Raw genomic sequence first — 14,887 nt, 5'->3', positions numbered from 1 at the left:
TGAGAATAAATCTCCAGAGTTTCTGTGTGGCACCAGACAAGCTTTCAAACTCGTGTCCTGCTTACACCATAACAATACAGCAACATAAAGTTAACAGCTCGTGCTTGGTGACTTCAGGCAGGGTGGACTTCTGGAGTAACTACCCAACACAAAGCACGTTCAAAAAAACTCAGTATCTGGAAGTCTTGTAAGAAGATGGGGAATAGCCAAGCAACTCCTCAAATGACAAGATGACATGAAAGTTTTACAGTTACTAATTCCTTGGGGAAAAAAAAAAGAAGCAAATTTCTTTGCAAAATTGACACATTTTTACCTTCAATGACAGCAATAATTTATATATATTTTTTTTTTTTTACTTACAATATATGCCTATTAATTTGGATAGGAATTTAAGTACAAAAAAGTTTATTTCACTTATTCCTTTGAGAACACATTTTAGTGCAGCAAGCTTCACAAACTTTTCTGCAGAAAGAAAGTTCGACAAAATTAACTTTTTAAGCAAAACTATAAGCTTGCACAGTTACTCCTACCTTTCTCCTACTTTCTTAAGCACCAGCAATTAAATTAAGCACTTAGATGATGGTGATCACTGAGGGCAGGAAGAGACACTTTCTCATTTATATGGAGTACACCATAGCATAAAAGGTAAATGCTGTCTACAAATCATTACCTTACAGTTGCTGCTCCTTGACAAGGCAACTTTCATACTGATCCCAATGGAATTTTACCCTGATTAATTACTTGCCAGATTTACTCAGAGACAAGTTTAGGCAGCGTGGAGTCAAAGGAGAGAATGAGGAATGAAATATTTTGGCACAAAAACAAGTGCTTCTTAAAGGCAAAGTATCTTTTTTTGTAATTACAACATTGAACTTAGATTTGGAACAATTTTTTTTTTAATTGGCCTCTTAAACATATGATATTTAGAAACCCTACACACTTCCATTTTTCTCAAGAAGTTATTCCTGTTTATTAGACAATTTTAGTAGGCTATATGTGAAGAGACAAAACTCATTAAATGGAACTTTTGCTTGACAGCATCTGAGTTTATTCTAGAATTAGCTGTGCTCCTCTCAAAAATAGAAGCAAAAATAAATTAATAACTTTTCAACATTATAACCACCAGTTTCACAATGGATTATGTGGTTGCCCTCAGATCACAGTGGTAACACATGCCCCTAGATTAATGTTTAAATTAATAACTACGTATTTACAATAGATAGAAACCAGCAGCAGTATTTCTCAGGAGCACAGACAGATGTAGTTAAAGGCAGGCTTGAGTCTGCATATGCTCACTGCTACTGCCTAAATTTTGTGTGTCCTTCAGTGTGCTCTGATTTATGTGGACTGTGACAGGTAATGAGCTACCAAAAATGCCCCAAGTACCAGCGGGATACCAGGCTCCAAAACTGACTCAGTGAATTCCAGTCCATTAGATCAGATTACAGTGGTCTCATCCTTACATGGTTAAGTAAATTAATATTTTCATTATGAAATCAGTGCCCAAAGTCTCCACATTGCAGGAGGCAATAGGGACCCCATAACCAGCCTGGTTTATAGAGCATACTCTTCTTCCCTCTGGACTCCTGCATGGTAAATTGGGGAGCAGGAGGAATAAGGAAGTGCACAGACAGGAATTACCACACCACCTGCATTAACAAATTATGCTGAAGCATGTGTTAACTGTAACATTCAAGTATGTTTTATTGTTACAAAATATATACAATCTCAAAACACAGTCCATTTTGCACAGTTTGTCAGCCCTCATGGGTATCACTACAGCATTCAATAGATGACACACTTCCTTATAAAATCAGCAGATCAGAAAGCTAGGAAAACCCAAAACTACTCTATTTCAGATCACAATCTTTTTAACACCCCACTGGTTAAGGCTCTATTTCTGCTACCTGAGTTGATTTTGTTAAATTCACAATTTTTTGCATCTCCAGGAATGGGGTGGGGGAAGCAGAGAGGAGGGATGGTGCACGCTTTTCAAAACACAAAAGTAGTAAGAAAAACGTCAGGAGTGGCTCTGTAAACTTTGCATTAAAAATATGAAAAAGAAAAAAATTGGTACTTACAAAACTGAATACAGCCTACTTAAAAATCTTGAATCTAAAGTGAGATCAAGTAAAAAAAAAACAGCACTTCATTTCATAATGTACTTCAGTTTCACCATACTGGAAAGTCATGCAAAAACTGATGCCTGTTTCTTCATGTTTATACCACTGTTATGTCACCAATCTTGTGTGCGATGTCATACTACAAAAAGAAAGAATATCATTAATCTATAGCAGCAAGAGGCTAGGTACTGCAACATACAGTAATTAAATGCACTATTCAGATTATCACTCAATTTATGGTCATTCAGATTCAGGGTTTATACCAGTGTCTGACAGCAAAAAAGGTGGAGTGGTGCAGCAAATTAAAACTCCATTTATCAGTGGACTACAAATAACTGTACGTTTAACTTGACAGGAAATGTTCAGTTCCTCATGGATTTTTCCCAGTGCATACCTACTGCATTGCACTTTTAAAGTACCTGTCAAAATCCACTAAATGCCTCTTGCCTAAGTTTCATCCCAGTAACTTGCATTGTCAAAGACCTACATAGTTCTATTGTTTACTGCCATGAACACACAGTTTTCTCAAAGTGCCTCATCCCTACCTGCACACCTGCTCATTTCACCATTTCTTTAGAAATCAGTTCTACTTCCTTGACTGCTGTAACTGACTTTTCTGGGGATAATGTTTTGTACTAAGATAATAAAAAATAATTCTTTGTTCCAGTTACAATTCGCTAACAGCTATATATTCTTTGAGTTCATATTCTGACTGGTATTGTAAGAAAAATGATAACTCATCATTTTTGCCACATCTCCATGCTGCAAAATGCGCTTTTTACATGCTGACTTTAACTAAATGCTGCTGACAGTCACCAATAATAATTTTGCAAACATGATAATACACCAGAAAACAACTCTTCCTAACTAATAATCCACAAATGTATATGGATTGTATTGTGTTTACTGGAAACATCTCATTTTCTTACTGAATTTCAGCTTATTACAGGCCTTTGTATAATTACACCCATCCTCACAGATTTTTAGGACGTGCTTCAACGACACAATAATTTCTCCATGAGAGCAGTAATTAAAACAACTGACTCAGGCTATTTCTGCAACAGCTCACTTTCTTCCTTGCACACTGTCACACTGCAATTAGAATTACACATCAAATGGAATCTTCCAGTTGCATGTGACAGTAAAAGGAGCCGAGTGCCTTCCCAAAACTTTGCTTGGATTAGTAACTCAAAGCAGCACCAAGTTCTGCTTGGCTGGAAGTCACAACCTTTGGCTTCTTTCTATTTCAAGCTATCACCTGGCATGAGAACCTGCTGTTCTCTGAACTTCATTCTGATATTGTTCACATAATTATTGTTGAAGGGAATATTAAGAGACTCATTAATTGGGACTGAACACTGAGGCCAGAAACATCCTTTCTGTATTCCTGTCTTATGTACCATGGATTGCATAATGCTTCTATCTTCTACCTCTTTCATTTATAGTTCTCAAGTTAATAATTAGCAAACATATGCCTTCTAAATAAAGTTTAGCTGCTCCACACATAGTTCGTCCTATCACATTCTACTGGAAGAGCCTGAAGAAACAGTGCTCTTACACTCCAAAACATGAATAAATCCAGCTTTTCTCAGGGGTGCAAGCAGGGGTTCATGTAATAGTGTGTCTCCATCAAACTCCTCTTTGCTCCATTTTATGAACAAGTCAAGAGAAAATTAGCACACCCTGCTTATGGAGAAAATTCTGCTACGTGGCACACAGAGAAGAGCTGGGACAGGGGAATAGTTCTTGATACCCCTGTTGTTTGGAAAAGCAAATGTTTTCTAAATCTGATGCTTAAATGAGCTAGAAAGGCAAACACAATCTGTTCTCCCTTGCTGCACTGCCCTGATACTTTCAGTCTTGATTTTCTTTTTCTTTCCTTCTCATCCAAGCAAATCTCTAGCAGTAAAAAAAAATTATTAAAATAAAGAAAAATGCAGTCTGGCAAGTGAACCTTAGCATGCAGCTAGAGGCTGTTTGTGCAGCTGTGATAAAGAATAAATAAATAATAATAATTAAAAAAAAAGTTGAAAACATCCACCCCCCCAGTGTTGGAGCTTATAAACAAGATGTGCTAAGTCCTTTGGATCGTGCAAGAAAAACTATCAGTTAATAAGAAACTACTGTCTGCCCAGGTACTTGCAACCATAACCCCATTAAGTTTAAGCTGGAAAACCAGGGGCCAGTTTGAAATCCACTGTATAAATGTAGTTTAAAGTGCCTAATGCCTAAAGCAGTGACAAAGAAAACTGGCTGGGAACAGAAAACATGACAGAAAGTGACAGTAAAAACAATGATCCTCCACAAAAGCGTGATCAAAAGCAACATACACACAGAAAAAAAGAAAAACCTGCCTAAAACTCTGTCCTGCTCCAGTAGTGAAATCCATACCACAGACAGGAATAAAAAGGCAGCATGTGATAGAAAGAGGAAGGCCAGGCTGCAGGCAAGGAGTATGAAATACCAAACACCAGGGCCAGTGATGCTGAGGAGCTTTCCTCCTCTCTGGTTGTATGTCAGCCTGTCACACACAGGGTTAGGCACCTCCACTGTCAGTAATGGTGAAGGAAGTACTCAAAACAACAAATACATCTGTATTTCCATTATCTCACTTTGAGAATACTTTCCAAGACACCTGCAGTGAGCAGCAGGGAAAAGGTGCTGAGGGAGTATCAAATGGAGTGATGAGGACACTTCCCCTTGCATTGGCAATGCTTTGGGGGATCTTTCGCCCTCAGAAAGCCCCATAATGGGATCTGCTCAACTATTATTTTTCCTATAACCTGAAATACTCAAGGAGCAGCAGAAGTACTGGAAGAGTGACTGCTGTCAGGACAGAATTAAAAAACTGGAAGCAGCAGGGGACAGAGACAACCACAGATGGTCTCATCAAGATAACGATCTTTAAATACATCTATTTCAAAGTCTCCTAGGATTATGAGAGAAATGGAAAGAAAGTACTAGATGGACATCTGGTGAAGACTGACAAGGACAGCAAAAACCCTGGCCAAGGATAGCTTTAAAAACAAATGACAGTGCAATGGGAAACCCTAGCTCCAAAAGTCACCTAGAGTCAACAGAACACTCCATTCTAACAGCTTGTAGAGATGATGAACGAAGAGGATACGTCAGTGGAAAATAAAAAAATAAATAAAAAAAAACATCTCTCAGCTAAGTCATGACAGAGCCAGGACATCAACCCTAATTCTCCAGCTTGTTAATCAGGCTCCTTTGCCTTTGGATTCTTTTGTTATTGTTTTTATTACTATATTTTATTTTATCCTGTCAGGCATTAAGGATGCCCTCAGGCTCCTTGCATGTTCAGCAATTTTCCCCCCATGTACAAACCATAAAGCCAGCAGCAAGTGCACTAGCTCATATGGCTGGCACAGACATGAGATGTTGACAGAAATAAATTCACGTGTAGAATGTAACAACCCAATTGTCACTGTCAGTTGAAATCCCAGCTTGCTCAGGTAACACCAGGGGCAGGGAAATTATGTTAATTTCTCATAGGCAACAAAAGGGACTGTTGAGCATAAAGGCTGTAACCCTTCTTCCAGCCCTTTCATCTAGGAATAAAGGATTTTAGTGGGTTGGTTGAGATTCCTGCCTGCCCACCCAGTTCAGATGTGCAAAGATCATACTTAAAATAATAAACCTAAAATACTTCAAGTAGCAACACAACCTTGATTTTAAAACCATAAAATTGCTGTCTAGAACTTTGATGCCTTTCAAGTATGCAAATCTAGCAAGATCACAGCTGTAGGTTATCTGCACAAGAATCACAATTTTCATTGTGTTGCTGCTAAATAGAAACCAAGAGACACATTGATGATCGAGCTGAGAACTTTTATCCCTAAATGAGCTGCAAATGAAGAACCATCATTGGTGACTTTAACTTCAGTCTGAAAAATACTGACATTTTAATGAGTAGCTCTAAGGTCTGCCTCATACTAGGCAACTGGGCAACAGTTGCACCTATTTTTTTGGTAAATAAAAGGGATGTAAAAGTATGTACTTCAATCCTAGCAACAGTGTGTGTACAGATGATATAAATATAGTGTTTCTCATCACAACTGTTAAAACCTATCAAAAATTACATTCATAACTCAACTGTACATTTCTAGAGCTTTTTGTTAGCACTTATTAAAAAAAAAAAAAACTGATGCAGATTTCTCAATTATTTTCCTGAGTAAACAATAAGAAAATAACCATCTGGCACCTTAGAAGGTTCCTCAGCTTTCTGCTGGAAAACACTCTTGGAAAGTCACTGCAGAGCACCAAACAGTCAGTCACATTTAGGCACAGAGAGATGGGGACAGAGGCTGATAAAGCATCAGCCATGGGGAGCACTCATAATTCCCAAACACAACATTTATTACTCTGATTCCATACAAAGCACTTATATTTAGCCATAATTTTTTTTCCAAATGTGCTGGAGACAGTATGGGAATTCACAGCATTTTTTTGTTTTTTGAAGTTCTATGTTTTAAACACAGTGAGTTTTCCCATCTTAAACAGGAATACAAGATCATTAAATTTAAATAGGTTACCTAAAGAGGTCACCCAAACCACAACTCAAGTCAGAAGCAAAAGATATTGCAATGCCTAAGCAACTTCATTTTGAATTACAGAGTACAAGGACAAAACCAGGGCAAAACCAAACAGTTCATTTCAAGAGGCGTCCCTTTAGTAATGCTGAATTTTTCTCATGTACCAACAAGAAAGAAGGAAGAATATGTGAAAATAAACTAATTGCACAACTTTATTTTGTATTTTACAGATGAGATGAATGGTTTCTGCTCTTGACAGTTACAGGATTGGAAGTGACATGGAAGGGCATTTTATTTATCTGGAGAAGTGCAGTGCTAGCAGCCACAACATAAGCTTTTTGACATGTTTCACAAACCACCAGCTGTGCCCCTGAATTGGCATCTCCTTTAGCAGGGAAAACAATTCAGTAGTGTTATGTATTCCCACCAGTTGCCTTTATTCCTAGTCTAAGGTATCGGCTTCCCTCCCACCTGAGCTATTGTACCGGGAAACAGAAATCCCAAATTAATTTTATCTGGATCTCCTACAGCTAAGTAAGGCACAGCATAAGTGTTTTGACTTCAACAAATAGTTTCTTCGAAACACCACCCACTCAGCTGCCTGAGGAGTCATCTGTGAGTGGCTGGGAGTGCAATCAGAGCCCTTAAAACGTTGGGAACAAATGCTCTGCTGCACAATTTAACTTCCTTGAAATCTGACTAATCCCAACTACTGTCTCACAGGTAAAATATTACCTAGTGACAGAAAACAGGGAGATTCAGATCCCTGGTTGGGATAATAGTTTCAATTACAAATCACTGACCAGGACAAGTCACAAGTGGTAGAGAGGTGTTGTTTCACTGTACAGCAGTGACTGGCCACAAGAAACAGAAGCTCGAGTTGCTTTCCTACTCACACAGAACCTGACATAATTGGAAGCTATTTAGTAATGGCACTAAATTACTTTTATAGCTCTTTACCATCTGATTCAGTACTCCTTCATAGCAAACCAAGTGACCAGCACACACCTGGAGATGTTTGTGCCCAGAGCACCAAAAAGCTGAGCTGTCCCCATTTGCCCTATTTGGAGGGTTCAGGAGAATCTACTTTCTTCTGCTTCCTTACACAGTACTGTTAATAATAATATAACCAGAGTCATCACCTGCAGAAATTATGGATGGCAAGCAGAGTACAAGGCTCTGCAACTTAAGCAACTTAAGCTTATGCTGGCAACATAAGCAACTCTGAATGCAAAAATATTTTGTCTTGAGACTCCTAAGCCAGATCTTGCTATAAACCAGAGTAGGGAAAGGTTTCAAGAATTTAGAAAGTTCATGCATGCCTCCAGAATTCCCATTCCACAGAAACTGATCAGACTCACTGCTTTGCTCTCCCCAGTTTGCAATTAGGAAAAATTCTCTGGGAAGGAGAGTACAATACCCTTCAGGTACAGCACTCAGCTTCTGCCCTGCCTGCAACTCCCCAGAGCCACAGCATCCAGCCCTGGAAGTGGGACAACTGTCAAGGCATCACACAGCTCCCTGCACTTCCCAGCGGACACACTGCCTCCAGAGGTTTTCCCCCTAAGAAAAAATTAGATTAACATCTGAAAGCACATCATTTTATCTTTGCTAATGTCTCTTCTAATATTGCCACTTTTTAAAACTGTTACATAATCAAGTTGTGTAATCAACAAGCTCAACTTCCTTACAAAGCTGCTCCCCCTCCCTCCCTCTATCCATCAACCCTGGCATCATGCAGGTTCCTGTATGAATTGCACTGCTTTGTTTCCCAAATAATATGGTACAATTGCCCTTCATCTGTTTCTCTAGACAGCATTGACCAAAAGAAGCTTTACTAAAAATGAGGACCTAAATAGGAACTGCTACCAGTAAATACTACTGATTTTGCATATCCAAAGCAACCTGACCAGTGCTTTGACAGCTGAAAGCTGAAGTCTTCAAAATACGGACTTACGACGGTGAAACTGACTTTGATTTCCAACGATCTAAAAATCAAAAGATACTTAAAGGCTCCCTATTTCCAGAAACTTGACTTTGAATGAAAATCAGAAGCAGGGATAACACAATCCTCCAGGCCAGTTTTCTGCCAGAGTGGTTATTTTATAAAATTAAAGGTTCATATTCTTCTCCTGGTAGCTGTGCTTGCACCATTTCGTAAAAAGCCTAAAGCAAATTAGGAAGAGCAGCAGAATCATCGCAACTCAAGTACACACATTTTAATATGAGGATGCAAGTTTTCATGTCTTGAGAAATCACCTATGGTCATACACAAGCTAAAAGTAGTTTTAGAATAAGCTGACATTTGTGAAGGTAGGCAACATTCATAGCTTTGTTTCATCCTATTCTTACTTCTGCTACCTAATCAGCTATTTTCTTTACAAACAACTGCACTTTATGAATTTTACAGATAGGAAACAAGGCTAAGTTGCTGTCATTATCTGCTTTTTAAAAGAGCCTAGCAATGAATTGCCTATCAGTATTGTCATACAGCTTTGAAACAACTCAACATCAGGGAAACAAATTAGAGACAGTAAGCTCAAAAGACACAGCCAAGATGTTCAGAGAAACAAGCCCCCAGCCAGACCTTTTATGACACTGTATCCAAGGCATTGCCTAAGACACACAGGAAGGATCACAGAGGTTCTGTAGAGCTACCAGTTGCTGAGTGCCCTCTGTTCTGTCAGGACACTCAGGAAAGTTCTAGCTGTTTTGCTGGAATTCCACAGTCAAGCTGGAGGTAGTATTCAGCTTCTGGTTCACGGTCACCTATTCTCCACATAAAAGACCTGAGGAGCAGCTGAGGCGTGCAAGAGCCATCTGTGACAAAATTGCTCAACACTTCCATCCTTTCCCAAGTCTTGACATGAATGTTAAAAGGAGTGTAAGAAAGGTTTCTCAGAACTCTATGAACAGAAACAAATCTGACTTCCACTTCTATTAGGTTTCTTTTGGTATTTAAGCATGATTCTTAATTTGAAATTAAAAAAAAATCCTAGAGGTTTATCCACCAGTAGTCCATTTAACTTCACATGCTTGTGGACACATATATTGGGTTTTTAATATACATAAAGAAGATGTTCACTGGAACATCTGGTCTGGCCCAGAACACATTAATATATCAAGATAGGCATGTGCAATAACATATGAACATGCACATGTTATGAGCAAATGTAAGTCAATTATGCCTCCAATTATATGAACTTAATACATGCCATTAATGCAGATAGAGCCCATGCCAGACTTTGGATCTCCACCCGAGATGACACTGGAGAAATCACATTAATCTCAGGTAAAATGACAAGGCCAATAATTAGTTGGCTTGCAAGGCCAAGCAGTGCAGAGTATCCAGAGTCAGCTTCATCAAAATTGAAAGAGATGTAAATTAACACAATGACAATAAAACCCCCGAGCATTTTATCAATATACTTTGAGTGCTGTCAACCTGCTTGTTTGAACTTTAAAGGGCAAAGATTAATCAGTTTCAGGAATTTTTAGTTCTACCTAAAATAAAGAGGGATGAAATCTAAAGTTCGTTTCCAGGCTTATGTTTCCGAATAACTATACCTACAATTTAAAACCCCACGTAAAAGTGAATATTTTAAAATATCTAAAGTTTTATTTGCCTTGGAAGGGGGTGGGGGGGGAAGCAATAAATAAAATTATTAATGCCAGCATGGTATACACAGCCATATTTATTAGTTCACTTCCAATTACATAAAGAAAAAGCTGAAGACATATACAAGTGCTACTTTAAAATAAAGACAGACTACTGTTTTCTCCAACAGTTTTATTTCAAAAAGTACACAAGTCTGTCATGGAATTATAGCATTTTAAAATTTTGTTTGTTTTTTTTTTTTACAAATTCACTCACAATACCTGTATTTTAAAATACCATTCCCCCAAAAGTGTGAATATAAAAACCTCATACTGAAATTCATATCAATGTTCAAAGTCCATGCTTTGTGCAGGAGAAATGTAATGTAACATTGTAACATTTTGGATCCCAGGAAGTTGTTATTGCTCTGATTTCAGCTGAGCTATGCCTCAGTGCTAGGGGATTATTCAACAAAGGGCCCCAAAAAGCACCTATCAAGTGTATAAAACACTTAAGTGACACAAATAGCATAATATCTTTAGACTGAACAAAGACCTAGAGTGATCCAGAATATATACACTGCTCAGAACAAAACTAAAAGCTTGTCATGGAAACCAGTAATATACAATATTCAGCATTACATAAAAACTTGCAATTCAGAAGTCTTTTACTTGCACTATTAAACAGGAAGCATACATCTAATATGAATGAGACTATCAAGAGCTGAGAAAGACGTATGCATTGTACATTTCTTTCAAAAGTCATGTTTTACCCCTCCAACAAGGCATTTCTGTGTACCACAGTTTTGGAAGAAGTATTTGTTCTTAGGGAAGGAAGTTTCACACAAGTATCTTTAAATACCCACTGCAGAAAGTTGATGAAAACTCTTGTAATGTAAGGACAAGTGTTATGTAACCTCTACAGTATTACAAGTCTAACACTTTATTCACACCATGCTAAAATTGAGGGGTTTCTTTCTATATATAGTAGTCCTCAACAGGCAAGTTTACAGTCATGACATTAACTAGAGGTTTCTTGAGCTCACTTAGAGTATTTACACAACGGTACCACCCTCCCTCCCCTTTCCCCCCCCCCCCTTTTTTTTGAACAAAATGAGACTTTAAAAATGCCACCTCCTAACTGGTATATCAGCTGCCATTACTTCCTAAAACTGTTCTGTCAGCAGAGCTCTCTGGCACATCAGACACCTCATATGTTAACCAGTTCATCTCCCACACAGCTAGAAATCATTGTTAAAATATAGTAGCTGCTTTTGAGAATCATAATCCAGTGTAAGTGAACAAGCTAGTGACAAAAGAAATAATTCATAGTAGCAGTATTATGTTTTCATAGTAGTGTTGCGTCCACCCAAAAAGGCATGATGATAGCAACTTGAGGCAGAGTTTACCCCAAGTCAGAGGTTCTATATTTCAGATAAGGACTGTGTCAGATTCCATTTCTTTCATTTTTCCATGCAATTACATAAATAGACAGACACTGTCAAGGCTGCTAAGCCTAACAGCCAGGCTCTGAGGGCACATCAGGCTGTTCTTCTGCCCATTTATTATTTTGCACTAGCTGACAGAGCATCAAGCATGTGTAAACTCTGCTCCGTGTGCTTTACTGAGACAGGTTTCTGAGTTTGAGTGTTTTAGGGCTTACCTGACTGTAAGTTACAGGGTCTCAGGCCAAACCAAAAACAAACCGAAACAAAAAATTAATTTAAAAAAAACCCTAAAACACACATAGGCCCACAAACGGCTTAGAACCAAATTTAGTAGGTTTGCTGCCTGGTTCCTTGAGTTTATAGCTCTCTCACAGTCTGTGATTCACTTTAGTCTAGCACTCAACTTGTATTTGTAGTAACTATACCCTTTTCATTAAGAAAGGCCTTAGTTTCAAGGTAAACAATCAGTGTATGATTAACATCTTGGAAGTCTCTTCTATCACAATAATTGGATGCAAAAACATGTCTCCTCATCTATAGTTCTTCAGAAGCTATGTTTGGCACATTTACTAAGCCTATTATTTACCACATAAATGAAAGTCAATCATCTCTCTCATTGGTACAACAACTGAAGAGCTTACAGGAACACAAACACTTGAATCATAATTAACAATTGAAGGAGTTAAGTGACATTTTGAAATACAGAACAATACAGAGAGAGAGACACTGAAGTTCACATCCAAAAATAGGCATGAAGAGGTATAAATAGTACATAAGAATCAAGAAATCAGATCACAGTGTCATGTTTTAAAAACTGTACCATCATCTAAGCACCTGTTCATACAGTATGTTTAGGCACCAGAAATTTAATAAAAACTGAAGTTACAATCAGGCAAATTTTATTGACAAGGCACACATGAAAGATAAAAAATCTGATCTCGAACAGTAACAGTTTACAATCTAAAAAAGTCCCAAATGTGTAAAACTAACTCTATATTACTTAATAGCCATTCAAGTTTCTAAATTCAGTATGAAGGGTATGTTAAAATCATGAAATTGTTTGGGTTGTAAGGAGCTTAAAGATGACCTTGTACCAACCACTGCCATGGGCAGGGAAATTTCTTTACATTAATAGTGCCAGCCAAAAATTGTGCACCTATTTACAGATAAGACAAACATTTAGTAATAAGCCAAATAATTCATCACAGATGTATAGGCAGCTACAGATAAGCAGATACTAAACCTAGAAGTCTGGGTTAATGTTGTTTTCTCTCACTGTTGCTACACACAAATAACCTAAAATCTTTCAACAGGCTATTCAGATATTTCCTTCATCAACATCAGTGCACATACTGTAATGAACTTACAGTTTTCCAAAATACCTTGCAGTTCAACATCTCTAGCTAGAGTCAGCTAAAAGAACTCTCCCCCACCTGCTCCCCAGCACAAGACAAAGAAGATAGAAAACAGGAAGAAAGGAAGAATTCACAGATTCAAACTGTACAGAGTTTTAAATGGAGCTTTTGCAGGTATATAACAACAGTCATCAGAAGCTATCAGAAGTCCTTAAATACATGTGAAAGTAAGACAAGGAATTGCTGTGTTTCTCCTGTATTGCTTTAAGTTTGCAAAATTGGGAAGAAGCGTTTTCAATCTTGCAACATGAGATTTGTATCAGCAATTCTGGGTAATTGTTTTCTCACAGTTACATGAAACGCTTACTCTCCACAGTCTGAACATTGGTTCAGAATATTTAGGGTTGTTAAAGAGGCAAGAAAAAATGAGCTTTGAACTCCTTGCAAATTCATACAGCCAGACATTAGCATCTTGAACAAGGACTGACTACTGCTTAGGGGCATATAAGAAAAGTTGTTTCCACAGTGGTTAGAGCAAGAGGACAGACATCAAATACCAGTTACTTAAAACAGGTTTCATCAAATCCCCATAGAGCTTCTAGGAAATTGCTTTGGAAAAAACCTAAGAGCACTGCCTTAGTATCTAACCAGGTATTGGAAAATGCAAGGTACAACTAACTTAAAGACCTGTGTAAAGATACATTAATTCATTCTTACTGTGACAGTAACAGTTGGTCTGTAAATTTTAGAGCTTAGATACCTCTGTCAACAATCTGATAGGACTTCTTGCATCAGATAACGTAAGTATTAAATTATCTGACAGGACCAGAACTAGTTATTGCAAAAAAATTTGTGTTTCAAAGAATTTGCAAGGTTTTCTGTCACCCTTCTGCTCATTGCCCTTTTAAATTCAGAGCAGATTAAATTAATTGAACCAATCAAATGACTGTCTGCCCCTGACAAATAAGTCAAATAAGAGCTCCAGCACTCCAAACAAACATCACCAGGTTAAAGAACCACATAAACACTCAATTTGAACAGAATTCAAAGTCATCCTTGGTATTTCAGCCCCCTGCAACTATACCAGACAGTGGCCAAGTTAAAATATTTCTGTTATTCCACAACTGAGAATAAAGTCTCAGGAACTCTGAGAAACTTCATGGTCTACACATGAAATGCTTTTGTTACTTCTCACCTGTATCTCACTGTTACACATTCAGAACTGTACATTAGCTGACAGTGTCAGAACCTCCTCAGCAACCTACCAGAGGTCCAAATACCTTCAGTGTACGATATTTATTTATGAACTTCAATGTTTTTAGCAAATAGTTCAACTATCATATGCAAATAAGTTTAAAATTAAACATGAGAATTGGTGGCTTTTCAAACTCACTTGTATATTTTCTTCAAGGAAAATTTCATGCCAGTGTTAAAATGAGGGATGAAACACAGTATTTTTCTATAATACTTACAATGAACACTTTAAAAAAACAGCTTTTAAATTAATATTTTATACTATCGACCCATCTTTGCTTTGTGCTGGAATCATCACAGGAACAGCTCCCATTCTACTTAAATTAGGTGCAGCTACCTTTGAAGGTGCAAAGGCTGGGGTTTGAGTAGGAGCACGTTCAAAGTCTTCACTTGGGACTTGGCTATATGGAGTTTTGGTATATCCTTCCATGTTGGAGGGAGACATTGAGCCCAGGGAAGAACGATTGCTGCCAATGTAGCTGCGAGCTGTAGAGCTGCGACTCTTTGGAGGTGGAACATCTTCTCTGAAATGAGCAAAACACAAAAAAACAATC

General features: G+C 37.9%; 1 protein-coding gene across 2 annotated transcripts in view; it reads right to left on the bottom strand.

Moving 5' to 3' along the window:
- Window positions 1–1,679: 1,679 nt before the first annotated feature.
- The window catches only part of CXADR (CXADR Ig-like cell adhesion molecule), a 32,280-nt gene continuing 19,072 nt past the window's right edge, over window positions 1,680–14,887 (bottom strand). Inside the window, exons 7-8 of one of the 2 annotated variants that reach the window (XM_030234041.2) lie at window positions 14,671–14,857; window positions 1,680–2,262 (exon numbers count right to left, since the gene is read on the bottom strand). In XM_030234041.2, the coding sequence (XP_030089901.2) occupies window positions 2,221–2,262; window positions 14,671–14,857 (229 nt within the window). In that variant the 3' untranslated portion in view covers window positions 1,680–2,220. Of the gene's footprint in view, window positions 2,263–10,356; window positions 14,858–14,887 lie in introns of those variants that run through there. The other variant, XM_030234039.2, reaches the window with a different exon arrangement.

This window comes from Serinus canaria, chromosome 1, assembly GCF_022539315.1.
Source record: "Serinus canaria isolate serCan28SL12 chromosome 1, serCan2020, whole genome shotgun sequence".
NCBI lineage: Eukaryota > Metazoa > Chordata > Aves > Passeriformes > Fringillidae > Serinus > Serinus canaria.
Note: the sequence above shows the minus strand (reverse complement) of the source record. Positions and strands in the feature narration are given on the sequence as shown.